The sequence below is a fragment of the Petaurus breviceps genome, unplaced genomic scaffold (genome assembly GCF_028583685.1).
Source record: "Petaurus breviceps papuanus isolate PSGF00001 unplaced genomic scaffold, PetGlider_PUasm1.0 551, whole genome shotgun sequence".
Classification (NCBI taxonomy): Eukaryota; Metazoa; Chordata; class Mammalia; order Diprotodontia; family Petauridae; genus Petaurus; species Petaurus breviceps.
Window position 1 is genome coordinate 10858667 of NW_027186372.1, and position 21747 is coordinate 10880413.

The window sequence follows — 21747 nt, forward strand, 5'->3', positions numbered from 1 at the left end:
AGATTTCAGAAAAATCTAGAAAGATTTATGTGAACTGATGCAAAGTAAAGTAAGAAGAACCGGGAGAATATTGTACATAGTAACAGCAATGATCAACTGTAAATGACTTAGCTGTACTCAGCTATGATCTAAGACAATTCTAAAAGACTCCTGATGAAAAATACTTCCAGAAAAAGAACTGAGGAATCTGAATGCAGATTTAAGCATATTACTTTTTACTTTTTCTATTAATCTTGCTTTTTTGTTTTTGTTTTTGTTCTGTGTTTTCTTTTACAATAAGACTAATATAAAAATGTTTTGCATAACTGCACACATATAATCTATATCAAATTGCTTGCCTTCTCAAGGAGTGGAGGAGGGGAGAGAATTTGGAACTCAAATTTTTTTGAAATATTAAAAATTTTGTTTACATATAATTGAGAAAAAACAAAAATTAAATGTAAAAAAAAGTTTACATCCTATTGAGGTTGACACCATATACTTTGAAGTAGATGAACAATACATGCAAAATAAATCCAAGGTAACTTTTTTGTGGGAGGCAGTAGCAGCTGGGGAGAGTTGGCATTTGAGCTAAGCTTCAAAAAAAAACATTTTTACAGAAGAGAAAGCTAAGACTCAGAAGGGCTGAATGATTTGCTCAACACCGTATAGTGAGTTGGTGGCAGACCTGGGGCCTAAACACAGGCATACTGAGTATTCTCCTGTTCTAAAGCATCCTGCCAATTCTGTCCAAGCCTTCCCTGTGGAGGCCCCAGTGTTGCTCTCCCTCCCTTCACTGAGTGACCCAGGAGAACCGTGGAAGCCGTAGTTTGGGACATCTGCTTCTGCTCTGCTAAAAGATTTTAGAAATCTCTCCCCTTGCTGTCCCCACCCCAAGCCCCAAGACCCATTCCCACAGGTGACACCAGAATGTTCTCCTTTAGACCATCACACCTTAGAGTGTTTATCTTTGTTAGTTTTGGTTATTTTTTTTATATGACCACAGAATAACACGGTGCCCTCAGAACAAACAGCCACCCTTACCTTTGCTTCCTCGCAGCTGGGGGACATCAGGAAATGCTGGTTCTATCCCGAGGGACATGTTGCTCATGGGGTTCCAGCAGCAGCACAAACATGGTCTGAGACTAGGAGGAAAAGGCCAGTTCAGGAATCAAGAGAACACACAAGAGCCTAAGCCAAGAATTCCAGCTGCTCAGCAAAATGTTTATTGACCAGCTGACTTCTATGGGGGAAGAAAGATTTGCAGCATCCAAGAAAAGAGCTGACTCCAATAGACAAAATTCAGAAAGATAGATTTTGTATAAACTAAAAGTTCTTCAAAAAAATAGAGTTGTCAATATTATTACTATAAAGTGACAACAGATTCCAGATCTTTACATAATATCACTGACACCTAAGTTGTTTCAGGTTCAGAATTTTGATGCCTCAGACCTCTGGATGGGGAATGTTGAGTTGAGGGAAGCTGGGAGCATATGGAGTTACTAAACTCTTCATAGCCTTTGGGCACGCTCAAGGTTTTATTTGTTTGTTTGCTACCACAAAAAGCACTGCTAAGAAAATGTTGGTAGTCATAGGCATATATTCCATGGGAAATGTTGAGTTGAGGGAAGCTGGGAACATATGGGATTCCTGAGCTCTCAGACCAAACTTGCTCCCAATCACCTTACCTCCTGGTCCAAAGGCAAAGTCTCTACATCCCTATATCCCTCAGCTCCTCAACAGATCTCACTGGATGCTCTCATCTGCCACCTGGATCATTAGTACCTCACATTTGTTTAAAGAAAGAGGGGGATGCAAGGGAAACTTGGTCTCTACAAGCTGGTCTGAAATGACTGATATCTAATAACATTATATGCAAATCACAAATCCCCAGTACCCTGTCTCCCTAAGCCTCCTTAATTCTTGGCAGCAAGCTGAGTGTAGATATGTACCTACAGTTCTCTAATGAGGAAGCCCTGTCTCCTGATCAAACCAGAGGGATCACTTATGATCAACTCCTTGCCCACAGGAAATCATTGAGCAACTCAACAGGGACTATGGTTGTACTCTGAGGAAGAAAGAATGATTGTCCATTAGGTCTGGGACCTGGGGTCTCATCCAAGCTCTTCTTATTCCAACCTGGGATCTTGGGCAAGCCCCTGTTATAATCACTTCTCTGCTGAAAAGAAAGGGTGTTTCATCTTCAGTCCTTTGGAGTCAAAACTATTCATTGTATTTAATTCAAATTCATAGAATCACAGAATGTCAGAATTTTAAGGAGACCTTGAAAGCTACTCAGTCCAATATATGCCCGGAAAAAAAAAGAAGCATATTAATCTGTAGCACACCAATAAGTGGGCAGTCAGACTTTCCTATGGTAGCCATTTCTCCAGCACAATAGCATTTCATTCCATTCTTATATCAGAACTTTGCAGTCATTCCTCAATCAATGGACACTTTCTAGGTTTTATTTGCTTGTTTGCTACCACAAAAAGTACTGCTAAGAATATTTTGTATCCATGGGTATATATTTGTCATTTACTTTCTTGGGGTATATATCCAGGAGCAGAATAACAAAAGCTATGAACAGTTTAGTAACTTTTCTTGAGTAATTTCCAAGTGATTTTCCATAACAGTTGGACCAATTCACATATTTACTAGCAGTCTATTGATGTGACTCGGCATCTCCGGGATGGACTATTTCCATGTTTGTTCATCACCATCAATTTGATGGACTTGAGGTCAAACTTCAGAAATGTGTAAATTTGCATTTCTCTTCTTATTAGTCATGTGGAACATTTTTACCCCTTTGTGGTTACTGAGAGTTTGCATTTCCTTTTTTGAAAATTGTTTATTCATACTCTTTGACCACTTATCTATTGGCAGATGATTGTTATTTTTATATGTTTGTCTTAATTCTCTATCTAACTTGGTTATTGGATTTTTATAAGCAATATTTGATAGAATGACCATCAATCAATAGATTCTCATTCTATGAGGACTGATTTTGTTCATGACAAAGCTTTTACCTTTGGGACAGTTGGAATGATCTATTTAGTCATTTGTGTTCTTCTCAATGCTTCATTTGTTTATTCATTCCTCCATAACTATAATTCTGAAAAGCACATTCCATTATTCTTATCGGTTTTTTAAAAATAAATTTTATTTTTTATTTTGGACTTAAAACTCCAGAAAATTACATTTTATATACATAGCAGAATACCACAAGATTGTAGATAAAATCATAAAGCATTTAATAATGCTCGTCTTTTAAAAATAGAATAAATTCCATGTTACTTTCAAAACTGTCCTTTTCATGCTTCTTTCTGAATTTCTTTTCTTTGCATTTATATATATATGCATATATATTTCAGTGGCTCTCTGCGTCTCTGTCTCAGTCTCTCTGTGTCTCTTTCAACTAACTCTGCCTTTCTGTCTCTCTGTCTCTGTCTCTATCTCTCTGTCTCTCTGTCTCCATCTTTCTCTTTCCATCACTATTTCTGATCTCATTTCCTCCTACCTCTGTCTCTATTGAAAAACTGAGAAAAAGAAAAAATATCCTCAAATATAAAAGCATAATCAAGTCAAACAAACCACCATTGTGGCCATATCCAAAAATGTATGTCTCTTTCAGTTTCTTGGGTCCACTGCCTCTCTGCCAGGAGGTGGGTAATATGCTTCATAATAAGTCCTCTAGAAATATGTTTGGGCATGCTTTGATTGTATCTCTTTCCTACTTTACTGCCTTCCCATTGAAAATTTAAAAAAAATGAAATTAAAAACAAAAGGAAGGGGCGGCTAGGTGGTACAGTGAAGAGAGCACTGGCCCTGGAGTCAGGAGGACCTGAGTTCAAATCTGATCTCAGAGACTTAACACAAAAACTAGCCATGTGACCTTGGGCAAGCCACTTAACCCCAATTGCCCTCCAAAAAGCAAAAAAAAAAAAAAAGGAAAGGAAACTCTTATAACAAATATGCAGTCAAGCAAAACAAATTCCCATATTGGTTATGTCCAAAAAATATATGTCTCCATATGTACTCTGAAACTATCACTTCTCTGTTGAGGGGGATAATATTTCATTGTGAGCCCTTGGTGGAATTGTGGTTGGTTATTGCATTGCCTAAAGTTCTTAAAGCTTTTAAAGTTTCTTTTCTTTAAAATTCTGCTGTCTTTGTACAAAGTGTTCTCATGGTTCTTCTCTCTTCACTCTGTATCAATTCATACCACCCAGAATTCTCTGAAATCATCTTTCACCTTTCCTTACAGAACAATAACATTCCATTCCATTGATGTTGCACAATTTGTTCATCCATTCTCCAATTGTCTAGGTAATCTAAGTCACCCTCTTAGATTCTGGTGTTCTCTTTCTTTGTTTTGCTTTTTATTTGCCTTTAGGAAGTTTTGTTTTTATTTTTGCTTTTGACTATTACCTTACCTGTATTATACTTCATTTTAGCCAGGTCTCCCCTCTCCCGCAGTCCCCCAACTCCACCACTTCTACATACCCATCTCTGCTTGTTTCTCTATTGAGTCTGATGTTTTCTATACCAAACTGTGTGTGGGTTCATCCTTCCTTTGTCAATTTCAAATAAGAAATTGTTATCTACTTCTCTACCCCTTCCTCCATGTTTGTAGACTCTTCCTACACTGCAATTAGGAGAAATAACCAATTCTACCTCTTCTTCTCCTTCATTTCTGCACTAGCATATGCCTCCTGTTGCCCTGCCTTCCCTTACCCCTGTCGAACCAGTTTCTTCCTTAACTCCCTCTATATGCTTCAAAGACATTAAAGTTGTAAAGGGTTACCCATGTCTTCTCTCCCTCTCAGAATGTTAGTACTACATCAACATACAACCCCTTTCAATTGCTCAAATAAATTTACCTTTCTGGGGTTTTTTTAAACTCACATTTATATTTAATATGCTTGAAAGTCCTTTTTTCCATTAAACATCAAGCCTCTCCACCCCCCAGGGGTGGATTGTACTGAGCTTTTTAGGGTCAGTGATTCTCGGTTGTAAGCCTATTTATTTTGATTTTCAGAATATTCTATTTCAAGACCTCTTATTTTTAATAGAAGCTGCCAGGTCTTGTGTGATTGTGACTGCAGTCACTTAGCTATGACATTCCTGGGATTTTGAATTTTTGAATTCTTTTCAGAAGATGATTGGTGAATTCTTTCCAGCTTTACTTTATCCTCTGTTTCTAATCAAACCAGGAGTCTTTTTTTTTTTTAAATATGTATGTATTTATTTAATTATTTTGCTTTTTTTTGGAGGGTAATTGGGAGTGACTTGCCCAAGGTCACATGGCTAGTTTTTGTGTTAAGTGTCTGAGGCCAAATTTGAACTCAGGTCCTCCTGACTCCAGTGACAGTGCTCTATTCACTGCACCACCTAGCTGTCCCAATCTGGGAGTTTTAATTTGTGATTTTTTTGTAATGTGGTGTCCAAGCTTTTTTTTTTTTAATACTAGTTTTTAAGGAGCTCAATAATTATTAAATTATCTTCTTTTCATGTAATTGCACTGGGTTTTTTTTTACATCAGATATATGTAAATTTTCTTTGATTTTTTTCCAGTCATTTTATTTTATTCTAAAATTTACTGGTCTTTCATGGAATTATTGATTTCTATTTGACTTATTCTGGTTTTCAGGATGTTGATTTCATGGGCACGGTTTGCTACTTTCTTTTCTAAGTTGCTTATTCTCCTTCCAATTCTTTAAACTATATATTTAATTTTGGAGCTCTTTCTTTATTTTCTTCTAGGCATTCCTATAATTCCTTTTGGAAAAATCCATTTTTTTTCCTTCAGGTCTCTTCTTACAGTTGTTAGAGAGTTAATGCTCACTTGAGGGGGTCTGTAGATCTATAATAATTTTTTGATACAGGTCATTATTTCTTTTGATTTACTCACATTTCCAGCTTTATTTCCTGAATTGGAGCTTTGTGTCAAAACCAGCCTCCACTCACTGCTGGGCTTTTGGTAAAGTGGTTGTCTCTTCTTGGTCTTGTCTTTGGTTCCCTGGGCTCCTAGGCTTTCCTCCACTTCCCAATGTTAGACCTTCCTGGTTCTTTGAAGTTCAGGTTACCAGATCATTAGGTCCCTTTCTGGAATTTCAAGATAGAGTGTAAGCCTTGGGATGTCTCCATCTGGTCACTATAGTGCTGCCTCAGTTGATGTCCCTTTCTACTCCCCAGGACTTTTAAGATTTCTACCTGACAAAGAATTAGAAATGGAGGGGATGCCTATCAATTGGGGAATGGCTGAAAAAGTTGTGGTACATGAATGCAATGAAATACTATTGTGCTATAAGAAATGATGAACAGATGGATTTCAGAAAAACCTGGAAAGATTTGCATGAACTGATGCTGATTAAAGTGAACAGAACAAGGGGAACATTGCACACAGTAACAGCAACATTGGGTGATGACCAACTTTGATAAACTTAGCTCTTCTTAGCAATACAATGATCTAAGACAATTCCAAAAGACTCATGGTGGAAAATTCTATCCACGTCCAGAGAAAGAACTATGGAGTCTGAGTGCAGATCAAAGCATTCTATTTCTCTTTTTTGTTTTTTCTTTTTCATGTTTTTTCCCTTTTGTTCTGATCCTTTTTTCACAATATGACTAACGTGGACATATGTTTAATATGATTGTACATGTATAACCTATATCAGATTGCATGCTATCTTGGGGAGCAGGGAAGGGAGGAAGAAAAAATTTAGGACTCAGAATCTTATAAAAATCAATTCTGTAGGGGCGGCTAGGTAGTGCAATGAATAAATAGAGCACTTGCCCTGGAGTCAGGAGAACCTGAGTTCAAATCCAGCCTCAGACACTTAACACAAAAAACTAGCTGTGTAACTTTGGGCAAGTCACCCTCAAAAAAACTCTCCAAAAAAAACCTCTTTTGCTCTCCAAAAAAAAAAAAAACCTGAAAAAAAATGCTGTAAACTATCTTTACATGTAATTGGAAAAAAATACTATTAAATTTTTTTAAAAAGATCTCTACCTCAGGGCTTTCTCACAGCCCTAGGAACCCTTAGAATTTGGTGCCTACAGACACAGAGCTCTTTGCAGGGCTTCTCTGGCCCTGGACCAGTTCTGATGACACTGGTGGGCTACTCTGCCCTGGCTTACTGCCTGTCTCCTTCCCTAGTGTCCTTAGATTTCTGGCTGACTTCTTTGATAAGTATGGGTAGAAGTTATTTCCTGTAATTTCTCATTATTCCATCTGATGGAAATTTCACAGTTTTGCTGGATAGGTAGGTAACAACTGGCCAGTTCAGGCAACCATTTTGCCTGGAAGTCTGTAAATTTTTCCTAAAGGTATAGTGTACAGTCAGACATGAAGCCAGGAAGACCTGGTTCTTCTAGCACATAATAGCTATGTAATTCTGGGGAAATTTTTTTACCTCTCTAAGGCAACTCTCCAAAACTCTTAAGTTACAAATAAGATGCTGACCTGCATGGGTAAAGGAAGTTTTCTCACCTAGGAAGCCCCTGTACTAATGAAATCATAGGTCCAATCCCTGGTCTTAGAGTTCTCCAAAAATGAAATGGTTTGTCTTTAAAAATAGTGAGCTTCCCATTACTGAAGTACCCAAGGGCAGGGTAGATGACTATTTGTTAGTGATGTCATTAAAAAAATCAAGCGTTGGGCAGGGGCTGAACTAAAAAACAATACTAAAGATAGAAGACCAGAACTTGTTATTGGGAAGTGTCCCTAAATGCTCCACTTCAGCTCTGACTTGAACCCACCTGAACCATAAATAAAACCAGAAAGAACTACACTCATTTGCTGAGCCTCACACTAAATCCAAGCATTAATTATTTACTGCACTGTGAGTTTACAACCAAACTTTTAAAGATACTTAGTGAACCAGTTTGAACCAGACCTAAGTCCTGAGTATTTTCTAAAATTATTGAGCCAGAACATTCAAATATTGCCTGAATGGATCATGAAATGTACTGATAGTCCACAGAATTGAGAGCTAGAAAGAACCTTACAGAAAACAGTCAGGCATCTTCTTTTTACACAGGAGGAAATAAGGCTCAGTGTAGTTAGTTGATCAATCATTAATATTTGTTAAGCTCCTACTATGTGCTAGGCACTGCGCCAAGTATGGTTTGTCTTGCCTAGGGTTCCACATACAAAAAATAAATGGTAGGGGCAGGTCCAATTCCTTGGACTTCTATCTAGTTCACATCCACAACACCGTGTTCATTTCACAGCCCTGACTGCAAATGACCAATTTCATTTTATTAGGCATCCTGGTAGAGTAAAAGAAGCAAACAAACATTGATTAAGCACCTACTATGTGCCAGGTACCACACCAGGTCCTTTACAAACATCTCATTTGCTCCTCACAACAACTCTGTCAGGTAGCTGATATTGTTATCCCCATTTTATAGTTAAGGAAATGAGTCGGATGAAGGTGGCGACTTGCTCTGGGTCACACAGCTAGTGTTTGAGGCTGGATTTGAACTCAGGTCTTCCTGACTCCAAGTCGGTTTCTCTTTCCACAGAGCCTCTGATGTTAGAATGCCCGTTTCAGAGTCAGACTTGGGTTTGCATACTGCCTCGGCTATTGACGACTTGTGGAACGTTAGGCAAGTCACCACTTCTTTGGACCTCAGTTTTTTCACTTATAAAACAGAGAAATAACCAATCTTCATCTCAGAAGACTGATATGGATGAGTACCTCTCCCTTTACTGGAATAGCCTGAGACCAGGGCTGTAGGACTATAGTATATACTGTCAGATGTGGTCAGTATGTCCATTGGCTTTGGCTGTTATTTTCTTTATTACAAAGCAAAGCTAATGATGTAGCAGTAGTGGTAATAGTAGTAGAAGTTGCAGTATTAGTAAAAGTAGTAGTAGTGGTTATTGTAGTAGTATCAATAATAAAAATAATAATAACTAACCTTTCTATAGCTCTTAATAGGTGCCAAGCACTATGCTAAGGACTTTACAATTATTATCTCTTTAATTCTTACAGCAATCCTACAAGGTAGGAAGTATGTCTGTGTTAGGGAGGGGGTATGTCTGAAAATAACTGATCAAAGCAAAGGGTGTCGGTAAACTTAAAAACAAAGGAAAGATAGAATAAAGGAGAGGAAAGAAGAAGATAAGAAAATGAGGAGACTGAACTAAAGGATTGTAGGGTTTCTTTCAGCCTTAAATCAGATGACCATTCTAAGAGCTGGTTAGAGTTTTTATCACAGGCTAGTCCTTTTTCCAATGTTAGGAACCAGTATTTAAATACCTTTTCCCCATCCCAGTTTCTTTTCATATCGAATCAAAGCAATTTCAAAAATATTGGATAAGAGCCTTAGGGACCTACTTTCAAAAAGTTCTGGCAAGTCATCTTCTCTGTTTTTCCACCCAGAATCAGGTGTATGTGGTGATAATTCTAGAAAAATACAAAACGATCTGTTTTTTTTTTCTTATCTGCTTTGAAGATGCCACCAATATTGTCTGTGGCTTAGAATATAATTGTTCCAAAGAACTCTAGTATGTTAAATAGTTTTCTTATTATTCCTTCCATGTCCAAGTCTTGGCATTAACAGGATCCCTCCCTATTTCTGTTTGCAAAGGGAATTTTCCTTGGCAATGTTGTGCATGAATGAAACTCCTAATCCAGTCTGGCTAGTGCTTCCTGAAGGCTCTCCAAAGTTTCAGGATGGAGAGTCACTCTTTTCTGAATCAAATAGTATCTATCCTTCTGTGCAGAGGGAACCAGTGTGGTTTTAGTTGTCTTCTTTTAAATGGAAATAAGCCCTCAGAGCATCTGAAGCATGGTAGAGTCGTTTGCTGGAGAAATGGCTAAAAGAGGACATATTTCAGGCTGATTGGTGATCAATGGAGAAAGCTTTTTCAATTCCAGAAATGATTAATTTCCATAGGCCTTTGGCCAGTGAGCCAGAAGCTTGGAGTACCAGATAAGCTCACAACCTATTTAGGACTTGGGGGAATTGCTAAGACTTTTCAGAAAAAAGATTTTAGGGTTTGGAATTTTTTTCCTCCCTGAAACAGTAACCACTTATATATCAAACGAGCTCAAGGGCTTGTGAATTTCTCAAAACCATAATTTGTACCAGAGTCACAGCTAGAGTCTCAGAGTGTCCAGTTTAGAGGGTGCCAAGTTTAGAAAGCTCCTGTGGTACTTGCAGGCTTCCAGCAGCCCAGAAACAAAAGAACTTAGTACCTAGTTGGTAAGAAAAATTACTTCGCTGGATGGTGAACCGGAAGACCCTCCACCCCCTCCCTTTGTGCATTTCTCTACCCTCTCCCCCTCCCCACCGGATCTCTTCTCCTCTCAACCTACATCCTTTCCATTAGCCTAAGCTGTTTGTTCAGATAAAAAAGGAAGGACATTTTTCAAAAGTCTGTAAGTCTTAGTCGAATTAATTCCCTCTTCCTGGTTCTCTCCTGCTTCCCTGGGCCCATGGCAATGTGGGAGATGAGGCCAGGGACAGTTTTGCATGTTGTCTGAATTGCTCCTGGCAGCTGAAACTTTGACTAGGGTAATGGCATCTTTAGCTTAGAGGTTCATGGGGATGGAAGTGGGAGGAAGCACTTCGTGTCTGCAACACTGTAATATTTCTGTCATGAGAAACCTCAAAGGAAGCATTGAGAGTTCTGGCAACAATGGACAATTTCATTGTGTTTTAGCCTCAGCCCCTGAGGGGATAGGGGAAGAAGGTAGGGGCAGTGCTGAGGGTGCCATGGGCTAGAGCTGAGTAAAGGCCAAATGTAGGGAAGATAAATGGTTATTGAATTCAAAGGCAAAATGGACCTCCATTCGTAGTATGCAGAAAACTGGTCACCAGCTGCAGGTTTCTTTGGGATGGTTCAACCTAAAGGGACTAGACCTGACTTTCAACTTTGGAAACAGTACCAGCTTTGGAGTCTGGGGCCTGGGTGCAAATCCCACTTTTGTTGCTTTCTAACTATATGTCTTTAAGTCATTTAATCTCCTTGGGCCTCCGTTTCCTTATCTGCAAAATGAGGGGATTTGGATAAGGACTCTGAGGACCCTTTCAACTCAAAATCTGTGATCTTATGAATTTCTTGTTACTCTCTGACCTATTCTGTGCCTTGATATGCCTTCTTTTTTTTTGTCTTTCCCCATCCCCTCAAACTATGGTATTTAGATTAGCTGGCTATATCCCAGCTCTTTTATGTGACTGTCTAATAGGAAAAGGATACTGATTTCTGGTCATGCATGGTACTCTGACGGAAGCTGGTGTTAGAAAGACCTCAGAACTGAAAGTGAGATACTGGGTCAGTCCCTGTGTCTTACTGGGGCTTAGTTTTCCTGCCAATAACAGGAATTACTGGACTAGGTAACTTGTAGGAATGTTCTAGTATTGATATTCCATGGTTCCATATAGTTTATCAACTTAGGTAGCAGCTGGATGGTCAGAGGATAGAGTACTGGGCCTGGAGTCAGGAAGACCTGAGTTCAAATCCTGTCTTAGACACTTACTAACTTATTAGCACTAAGTGTTTGACCTTGTGGGCAATTGACTTAACTTCTAGTTGTCTCAATTTCCTCAACTGTAAAATGGGAATAATAATAGCCCTTACCTCCCTGGTTGGGAGGATCAAATGAGATAATATTTGTAAAATGTTTGTCATGTAGTAGGTGCTTAATAAATATCTGTTCCCTTCCCTACCACCCTAACTCTACATGAATGTTGTATAAGGTACCACCCTTGGTCATAGGGGAACCCAGAGTTCCCTGGATTCCTAGTTCCTCAGAAGTCACTATTTTGGCACCTTTGAAATCTAGTTCATATTAGCATGGTGTGATGGAAACAGCACTTGATCTGGCGTCAATAAACCTGGCTTCGAATGCACTTTTGACACTGACTGGTTGTATATTGATGGAGAAATTACTTCATCTCTACGAACTTTAGCTTTCTCATATATGTACACACACATATATGCATATACATATGCATGTGTATAGAAAACATGTATGTATGTGTGTACATATTCATGTGCATGTGGATATGCATATACATATATAACTGATATTAACACAATAGGAAAAAATGCAGAAATAATTCCTACCTGAGTGCACAGTCAAGAAACTCCCACATATTTTTCAGTGGGTCTCTGAATCCCTTCCCTGAAAAACCTCCGTGATCTTGTCATATTCCAGGAGAGTTTGGAGGTCTCTGCCCTCAATGTGGAGAGAGAAACTAGATTTGTTACAAAACTACCTTCTCCTCAACCTGCCCAGTCCACATGATCCACAGAACTCGAGAGATATTGCAAAGAACAAGGCCTAGTTCTTCTTTTCCATGGTATAGTTCTGTCTTGTTGCTTCTAATTCTTCATTATTGTTATTTAGCCATAACAAGGTTGAAAGGGATGTCATGCTAGATGGTTTGGACTTGAATTCTTTTCATGATCAAAATCCCATTATTCCTCAGGTTTCACTTCTCTGTCTCTTCACAGAAAGCCTTCGTCGACACTCTATCACAACTGAAATGCCTTCTCTGAAATCCCAATTGCATTTATGGTTGAGCTCCACAAAGATTACACATAGCTCTTTTTGTGGGTTTGTTTGGTCTCTCCCGCTAGATTATAAAATGGGGGTGATTATTTGGGAGGGGAGGAGTCCTGATTTCGTGTCTTTGAGCACCTCCTTGGTGGGGTAACTCCCTATATCTGATAGTACAGATCATCGATTTGTCTTCAACCTGTAGTCATAGGGAGTCTCTTGGATCATTACAAGATGAAGTCATGTTGCCGCCCAGCTAGTAATCATCAGAGGCAGAGCTCAAACCCAGGTCTCCCTGCCATTCAGGCTGACCTTCTCCCCACCATGCCTTTCATTGGCTTATACTTCTTTCATTCTCCACACAGTCCCTACCTAGTATATTGCTTGGCATAGTTGGCATTGACATTGATTGACTCCATTGATTTGGGGGGGGGGGAAGAAATAAGCAGAGGGGGAAAGTACTAGTTCGGAATCCATCCCAGCATTCATTGGGATGGATCCTCCTCTGAACACTTTACTCTCCAAGCAGGAACTTAGAGCCAGGAAACATTTCTCACACTACACAGCCCAAGGGAGTGAAGGAATTGGCTGGCATTTATTGTGCTGTGGTCCAGGTGTGGTTGTGGTTTTTCTCTTCAATTCTGGGCAAGAGAATAACAGATAATTGAGTATTGGAAATCTTGATTGAAGATCTGTTTGGCATTCAAAGCCTTTCAGAACCTAACCCCTTCCTCCTAGCTCTCCAGCCTTACCCCTTACTCTTCTATCCAATGACACCAGCCTCCTGGCTTTTCCAGCGAACCAGGCACTCCATGTCTCTGCCCAGGCATTTTCTCTGTCCCAGAGAGAGCCTGGAATGCTCTCTCTCTCTCTTCAACTCTGCCTACTGACTTCTGGTTTTTATAAAAGCCCAACTAAAATCCCATCTTTCATAGGAAGCCTCTTCCAAACACTCTTAATTCTAGTGCCTTCCCTCTGTTAATTATTTCCTTTTTATCCCAGATCTATCTTGTTTGTATATACTTGTCTGCATGTAGTCTCCCCCCATTAGATTGTAAGCCTCTTGAGGGCAGAGACTGTCTTCTGTCTCTTTTTGTATCCCAAGCTCCTAGCAAAATTCCTGGCACAGAGCAAGTGCCTAATAAACATTGATTGATTGATTGTTTGATTGATTGAGCTCTCTGTACCTTCTCGCTTCAGCCACAGGGGCAATGTTTCCTTCTGCAATAGCCAGGAGCCCCCCTTCCCCTTTGCCGTGGATCTCTGCTCTTTTGTCTCCTCTTTCCTCTTCTTTCTCCCATGGCTTGCCTTCCATTGAAGATCTCACCCCCGCCTAGCTGAATCAAGTTGCTGTCTGAGTGGCCATTTTAAAAAAATGGATTTATAATAATATATGTTGTGAGAAGCCCTGTGGGCCTGGTTTCTAGTTCTGGTTCGGGCACTGACTTATAAATCCCTTCCCTTCTGAACCTATTTCCTCATTTGAAAATGAGAAGGTTTGACATAACCTACTGCCACCCTGGCCCCCTCCACATACACTCACCCGACCTGCTTTTTAACAAAACTGGTAATTTCATCAATAAATAGTTAATTGGTGAGGAACTTCCCTGAGCAGTGCAGGTCAGTGCCTCCTTTGCAATTTATAGTCTTGGGGAGTTTCCTGGGGGCCCTGGGAGGTTCAGAAAGCTGCTCAGGGCTAGGCAGCTGGTGTGTGTTAGAGGCAAGGCCTGCAAGTCCTGAGACCAGCTCTCTGCCCTTTATATCACAGGGCACCTCAGTTTTGTGGGGCCATAGTCCCCCTTCTCCTCATACCTTAACACCTCCATTCCTGGGAGCAAATCTTTTCCTGACCGGGGGAGGGTAGATGTTTCCCCAGAAAAGATACTGAAGAATGTTCCTGATTATTCCGGGCCCTTCTACTGTTTCCACTACTTTCCTGACTTCTTTCGCTTCCAGCTTCCCTGGGTTTCAGACCTTAAACACAGTGACCCCAAATTCTGCATCCTGAGAGACTGTGATGTACCTTTTATCTCTCTCTTTTCACTTTCCCTTCTCAACTAGACTTCCCTTGTGTCTAGCAGAAGCACTGACACACAGCTGTGTGTGGAGAGCTACTCTGGGTTCTCAGCAAGGCCTACCAGCTTGCTATTCTCATACAGTTGTGTTAGTCACGTCTGACTCTTCATGACCCCATTTGGGGATTTCTTGGCAAAGATACTAAATGAGTTTTCTTCTCCAGCTCATTTTCCAGATGAGGAAACTGAGGCAAACAGGGTTAAGTGACTTGCCCAGGGTCACATAGCTAGTAAATGTCTGAGGCCAGATTTGAACTCACAAAGATGAATCTTCCTGACCCTGGGTTGGGTATGCTATTCATTGCACCATCCAACTGCCCTAGCCCTAGCAGCTAGTGACTTAATTTATGAAGAAGGTGTTAACATCCTGGGACAAACCACAAGATGGGGGACTGTTGTTGGGGCTCTTATGCAAAAAGCCAGGGAGCCCTGAAGAATTTCCCAAAGGGTCAATAAAATCCCTTTAAAGCAGCATGGTATATTGTATAGTATGCTTGACTCAGGCAGAAAGACAGATTTAATCCCACTTCAGGATTTGCTGTGTGACTCTGAGCAAGTCACTTAACCTCTCTGGACCCCTAGAACTAAATCATAGGATTATAGCTTTAGAGCTGGAAGGGACCTTAGTTCAACATCAAATTCAACTCTCTCATTTTACAGATGAGGTAAATAGTGCCCTGAGAAGATATGACTTTCTCAAGGTCATACAGAGAATAAATGGGAGAGTGGGATTTGAACTCAGCTCTGCTGACTCCAAATTCATGCCTTTTCCCACTATACCACGTTGTCTCTTTTCTCCCACTTCCCTCTCCTCCTCCCCCACCTTCCCCTTCTCCTTCTCTTTCCTCGTCTATAAAATGGGGATAATAGTAGTACACAAGATTATTGTGGGGATCCAATGAGTTTATTTATCTAAAAGCACCTTGTAAACCTATGGTACCACAGATATGAGCAATTAGGATTATTAATACAATGGACAGCAGGCTAGTGAGAGGTAGTGTGGTTTAGGAGAAAAAGCAAGAGATTTGGAGGCAGAGAACCTGACTCCAAATCCTGCCTCTGACACTAGCTCTATGAGCTTGGGGAAATTTTTGAACCTCTGTGAGCTTGATTTTCCCCATCTGTAAAATGGGGATGATACTACCCCGAGAGGTAGGATTGTTGTGTATTGTTACATCTTCTGTTTCTAGGGACGCCACTTAGGACTGTTCTATGCCAGGCAGAAAGGCATATCTTCAAGGTCTTTGGGTTCAGAATAAACGCCCTTCCCACCCCACTCCTAGGTTCTTCTCCCATCTGCTCTCAGTTGGAAATCTACTGCTGTCTGTTTAATTTGAGGTCTGCATCTTTCTCCCTGGTAGAGTTAGGAGGAAGTTGGCAGCCCTCAAGGCTCACACCTCTCCCTGCCAGCCCATTCTGTACCAGACATTGTCAGGCAGGCCAGTCCAGCCAGCTCGAGGCGTTTTCCAATATGGATTTGGCTCAGTTGGTTCTAAACAGTAAGAATCTTGCTTCATAAGTAAAGGCTACGCACTTCTGCACAAAGATTTTATTAATAAAAAATACTTCCGAGTGTGTCCTGTGTGTGATGAAAGCTTAAAGTACAAAACATATACAAAAACAAAATAAAAGAACAAAAAACAACCCAATAACAACAACAATAAAAGTAAAAAAGCCCTAAACAATCACAAGAGGCGTTGGTTCGGTCACAATATACAACACTGTGGGTAGAATTCTGGATGATTGTCCTAAAACTTGGTACAGGAATCTGGTGGGTTCTTAGGACTTTGGTGGGGGGGAGGTGTTATCACCTCCCTGGTTTCTCTTTCATCTTTCCCTTATTTCTGGCTATAAAAAGGAAGAGTTTCTTCTCTTACTGTTTCTCTTGGATAGCACCAACCCTACATTTTCAGTGGCCCATGACACACAGGAAGTGAGGCTTGGAGAGAAGTTATAGTTGGCAGTGCCAGGGACGTCAGGTTCATGCTACTTCTCACCCTGACTCCCTGGGAGGGACTGTCCAGGGGCTTTTTAACAACGGGGGCCCCTTGGGGGGGGGGGGGGGGGGTTGGGGAGGCTGGGGTCCTTTCCCTTTGGTATATAAACTGCTCTGGTTCCAGTTTCCCTAGGCTGAAGATATGATGGGGATGCTGGCTCCAGACCCTGAGGGGTAGGAATACTGAGTCCTTGGTGCCCTCAGGGAGAGTCACATAGCAATGTTTCCTCCCAGTTTCAGTATCTATGACTTATACTTTCCAGTGTTGGTCTGGATTTCCCATCAGGGAACAGAGACAAGAACTTTTGGAATTTCCTAATCCCAAGTGCCTAAACAATAGCTTCCCACCTGGATCACTTAGATCTGCTGCCCCCTGGGCTACTGTACGTATAGGGTGCTTCCTGAGTAAGGTTCCATGTCTATGGTTTTGTGTGTATTTGCATGCTTTATATATGTTTATATGTGTTTGTGTACACATGTGTGTGATAGATTTAGTCAAGTCTCTGGACAAAAGGTAGGTTTTTTCTACCCTTTCAAATCAATTCTGGACCAGATTGAGGGGCAGCTAGGTGGTACAGTGGATAGAGTGCCAGCCCTGGAGTCAGGAGGACCTGAGTTCAAATCCAGTCTCAGACACTTATTAGCTGTGTGACCCTGGGCAAGTCACTTCAACCCATTGCCTCCCAGAAAACAAAAACAAAAAATCCTGGACCAGATTCAAGCTTTCAAACCTCAGGATGAATAGTGCTACCTACTGAGTAATGCCTCTCTCCTTTCAGCCCTAACTGTCCTTACCCAGGACTTTGCTCCTGCTTCTAGACTTCGGTCCCCTCCCTGGGGTAGAGAATGCTGTTCGTGTTAATGCTATTATAGAAATGAGAGTTGAATTGGTTGAGGACAGAGCCGCTGTAGCCAAGGTGGTTGGAGGGCATGGAGTTGGACCAGTCACCCCCACCTCCATGACTGGGGATGTTGGGGAGTGGGGAGAAGGAGTTAAAACTCAGGAAGTTCTGACCCATCTTCTCAGTGCTCTCATTGTTAAGTCCTGGAACAGCTCCCCCTGAGCGACCTGTAGAGTTGGAGCCACTGACATAGGCAGTCATGGTGGACAGGAAGCTGCTGAGGCATGGGTTGCCCGAAGGAGAAGGAGGAGAGCGCTTCCCTGGGGAGCTGTCAGAACCTGGAGAGGCACTGTCTAACATGTCCTGGGACTCTGTGGTCTTGGGGCTGCCAGACAGGAGACTGTCCTCAGACTTGTCTGAGGCCAAGGAGCCTGTGCTGGAGGTCACATCTGACTTCCTCTTTCTCTTTCTGCGGAAATTTCCATTGTCAAACATCTTCTCACAGTTTGGATCCAGAGTCCAGTAATTCCCTTTTCCTGATGAAAACCAGGTGAAAATGATAAGTACAGAGACATAGCCAGGATTTCCCTGCCCCATATCACAATAAATTAAAATCTAAAGTCACCTAAGATTTCACTGTACGAATCACCTAACCTCTTTTAGCCTCAGTTTACTTGTGGATATAATGGGGATTTTAATATTTTCAGTAATCATCTGATGGGGGTTATTCTGGGATTCAAATGAGATAATAAAGTTCTTTGCAAACTTTAAAGCAATATTTAAGTCAACTATTATAAATAGACAAATGAAAAGCATTTGACTTTCTAATCATTCCCAAGGATTATTTATTATGCACTTAAGCCTATGTTAGTAGATACAGGAGCACAGAATTAGAGCTGGAAAGAATCTTGGTGATGACCTAGTCCAACATTTTCAATTTACAGATTGGGGAACAGAAACTCAAGAGAGATTATGTGACTTGTTCAGTGATAAACAACTAGTGAGTGGCAGACCTGAGCCTTGAACTCTAGTCATAAAGATCAAAGATTTTGAGTTGGAAGAAGTTTAGAGGTCATCTAGACCATTGCCCTCATGTTAAACAGTAAGAACTAGGGCCCAGAGAAGTTAGCTTATTTCCCCAAGGTCACACCAGCAATAAGTAGCAGAGCTGAGATTTGAACCCAGAATTCTTTTCCCTTCAACCACACTATTTCAACAAATGTTCTTAAAGCTCCTATCATGTGCAAAGTCTGCTGTTCTACATGCTGAAATAGAGAGAATGATCTAGTCCCTGCACTGGAGAAGCCTTCTTCCTGGGCCATTTTTTCCACAAACCAGAAGCCATCTTTCCCTTTTCTGGAGCTATGGAGCCCTGGGAAGCCTCAAAGATTTTTTTCATTCCAGTTCCTTCAAACTCCTAACTGACTCCACTCACCAGAAAGGAACTGGTGGTCAGGGGATAAATAGGGATAATGGGAATCACATTTCTGCTTCCACATTTTGCAACCCCTTCCCTTGATCTTGCTTGGTCTCTGTCTTGTAGTACTCTCTAATTATTTTAGGCATGTTTATCTTCTTTCCTTAATTAGATAAGCAGTTCATTAAGAATGGGGACCAGTTCTCTGCTTCTCATATATTCATAAGAGAGGTGCCTCTCTTTTCATGGGATTCTAAGCTTGAAGGCACCAGATACCAGGTAGTCTAACAGCTATCATTTCACAGATAAGGAAATTAAGTCACAGATTGGCCAAAACCATCTACCCCAGGGATACAGAGTCAGCAGGAGGATGGGGAAGGCACTGATTTTGGAGTCTGAGGACCTGAATTCAAGTCTAACCTCTACCACTCATGACCTATATGACCTTGGGAGGTCAATTTAATCTCTATTGGGTTCTAATTTCCTCCTCTGGAAAATGAGGGAGTTAATTGCAAGATACAGTGAGATATATATCTTTGAATATGGCCAATGGGGGAATTTGTTTTCCTTATCTATACATATTTGGTACAATGATTTTTCTTTTCTTTTTTAATCCCAAGGGGTGTAGTGGGAGTAGGAAGGAAGAGAAAATAAATGCTTATTAATTGAAATAAAGAGAGAGGAAATAAAAAAAGGAAAAAGAAAGGGAGAAAGGAAGAAAAAGAAAGGAAGAAAGGAAGGAAAGAAAGAAAGAGAAAGAAAGGAAAGAAAGAAAGAAAGAAAGAAAGAAAGAAAGAAAGAAAGAAAGAAAGAAAGAAAGAAAGAAAGAAAGAAAGAAAGAAAGAAAGAAACGAGAGAGTTGGATGAGATGAATTTCGATGTCCTTCTAGCTCTAAATCTGTGATCCCTTGAACTCCCAAAAAGAACTTCTCTCACTGAATCCCAGAATTCCTTCCACCTCTCCAGGCAAAGTGTCTTTATATGGAGCTGGATGCTCATCAGGGTCTCAGTAAATACTTAAAATGAAATGAGATCAATATGACTGGTTCTAATAGGATCTGTTTCCCTGCCCTGTGGGAACTTTCTTAACTTTAGAGGCTAATTGGAGAATAAGAAGGGGGTATTCACCAGGACATTCATTCTTCATTTTCTAAATTTGCTCACTAGGGATGAAGATTGGGGTTCACTAGCTCATGTATATCACACCCATCCCTACTCTCCCCACACATACACCCCCACCTTCCTCCCCCCCATCACACACACACACACACACACACACACACACACACACACACACACTTCTCCAGGGTACACAGTACAGAAATGGTCTTTCCAGCCCATTCATTTGACTTTTCTGTGCCCCTTACCTGGATCATCCTCATCCCTGGGAACTTTCTTAAAGCAGTCATTGAGAGACAGGTTGTGCCGAATGGAGTTCTGCCAGCCAGCCTTGCTCTTGTTGTAGAAGGGGAAGTTGTCTGCCACATACTGGTAGATCTGGCTGAGGGTCAGCCGCTTGTCTGGAGCCCCATGGATGGCCATGGCAATGAGGGCTGAATAGGAGTAGGGCGGCCGCACCAACTTCATCAGCTCTTCCTGGGAAGGGATGGGTAGCCAGCCCAGGTCAGTAGCCCCGAGGCCACTTGGCAGCAGCTGCCTCTGCATGCCATAGGACTGGGGGAGGAAGGCTCCAGGGTTGGAGCCTGGGAGGTAGGGTGGAGGGGTGATGGCAGGCCCATTCAGCCAGAGGTAGGGGTTTGGTGTGGCCCCATAGTCCCCACTGCTATCATAGCCCGAAGGACGCTGGGGGCTGGGCATGTTCTGTGGGTGGAAGAAGTTCTCATAATAGATGTTCATCTCGGGGGGCTCCTGGCCAATGTTGGGGAACTGGGGGCTGCAGCGGGGTGGGGAGTGCGCCTGGAGATCGAAGGAGCTCATGGCCTGACTTCTGGGGACCGGCGGCCCCTCCTGAGCCACAGAGCAAGCACCTGGGAGAGGCTGTTCCTGGAACAGGTGCAGCAGCTGGACCCAGGCCCTGTACTTATACACCTGTGCAGTGTTTAGCCTTGGGCTCTTATGCTCCACCCCAGGGCTGCGGGGACTGGCTGGAGATCGGGCTGATAGGGAGTCCCTTGCCTTGGGGGAAGGTTGGCTGCCTGACTAAAGAAAGTGTCTCAGCCACCCCCTCAGAGGCTCAGGCTGCTTCCTCAGTCCTGATGAATGGGGAGAATTTCCCCCCAGCAGCACCCAAGGCAGGAAGTCTCTGAACCAGGCGGTGAAGCCTGAGCAGCCCTCTCCCTTGGGCTTAGTAGAGTCGATGTTCCAAATAGCCAGCGTTTCTCTCTGTCTCTCTTATTCTGTCTCTTTTTCCCTCTCTCCCTCCCTCTCCATCTCTTTCTATTAGTCTCTGTTTTTATCTCTGTGTCACTGAATCTCTGTCTCTCTCCCTTTTCTATCTCTATGTATCTCTGTCTCTCTGTCCCTTTTTCCCTTTCTCTATCCCCCCCTCCATCCCGGGTTCACTTCTCTTCGTTCTCCAAAGGCAATCAGCAGTTATGAGACTCGGTCTCTGTCTCTGTTTCTCTCCTCTCTTCATTCTCCAAAGACAATGAACAGATCTAAGACTCTGACACTGATGAATATTGAAGAACTTACTTAGTGCCTCATCCTGCCCTCCCCTCACCCGATTACCTCTGCTCTCTTGTACACCTAGTAGCAAATTCTCACAGAGCCCCAATCAAAGGCACCATTCCACACAAGGGCACAAAAGTAGCCAGAGAGCTCGTATTTTAAGTTATATACAGAGGACAGGAGCAGTCCTCAACTGAAGAATCTTACAGACAAACTGACATGGATTAGGTTCAAAAGAGACAGCAGAGTGACATAGTTTAAGATTCCCCGCGCGTGTGCTGAC

The 21747-nt window shown here is 41.7% G+C and overlaps 1 protein-coding gene across 1 annotated transcript; it reads right to left on the bottom strand.

Moving 5' to 3' along the window:
- Nucleotides 1-16618: 16618 nt before the first annotated feature.
- FOXI1 (forkhead box I1) lies at nucleotides 16619-20827 on the bottom strand. The gene is made up of 2 exons (XM_069102278.1): nucleotides 20201-20827; nucleotides 16619-17952 (listed from the first exon to the last, which is right to left on the bottom strand). Exons 1-2 carry the CDS (start codon nucleotides 20769-20771, stop codon nucleotides 17390-17392), a joined length of 1134 nt encoding a protein of 377 aa, XP_068958379.1. The 5' UTR covers nucleotides 20772-20827; the 3' UTR covers nucleotides 16619-17389.
- Nucleotides 20828-21747: the final 920 nt, after the last annotated feature.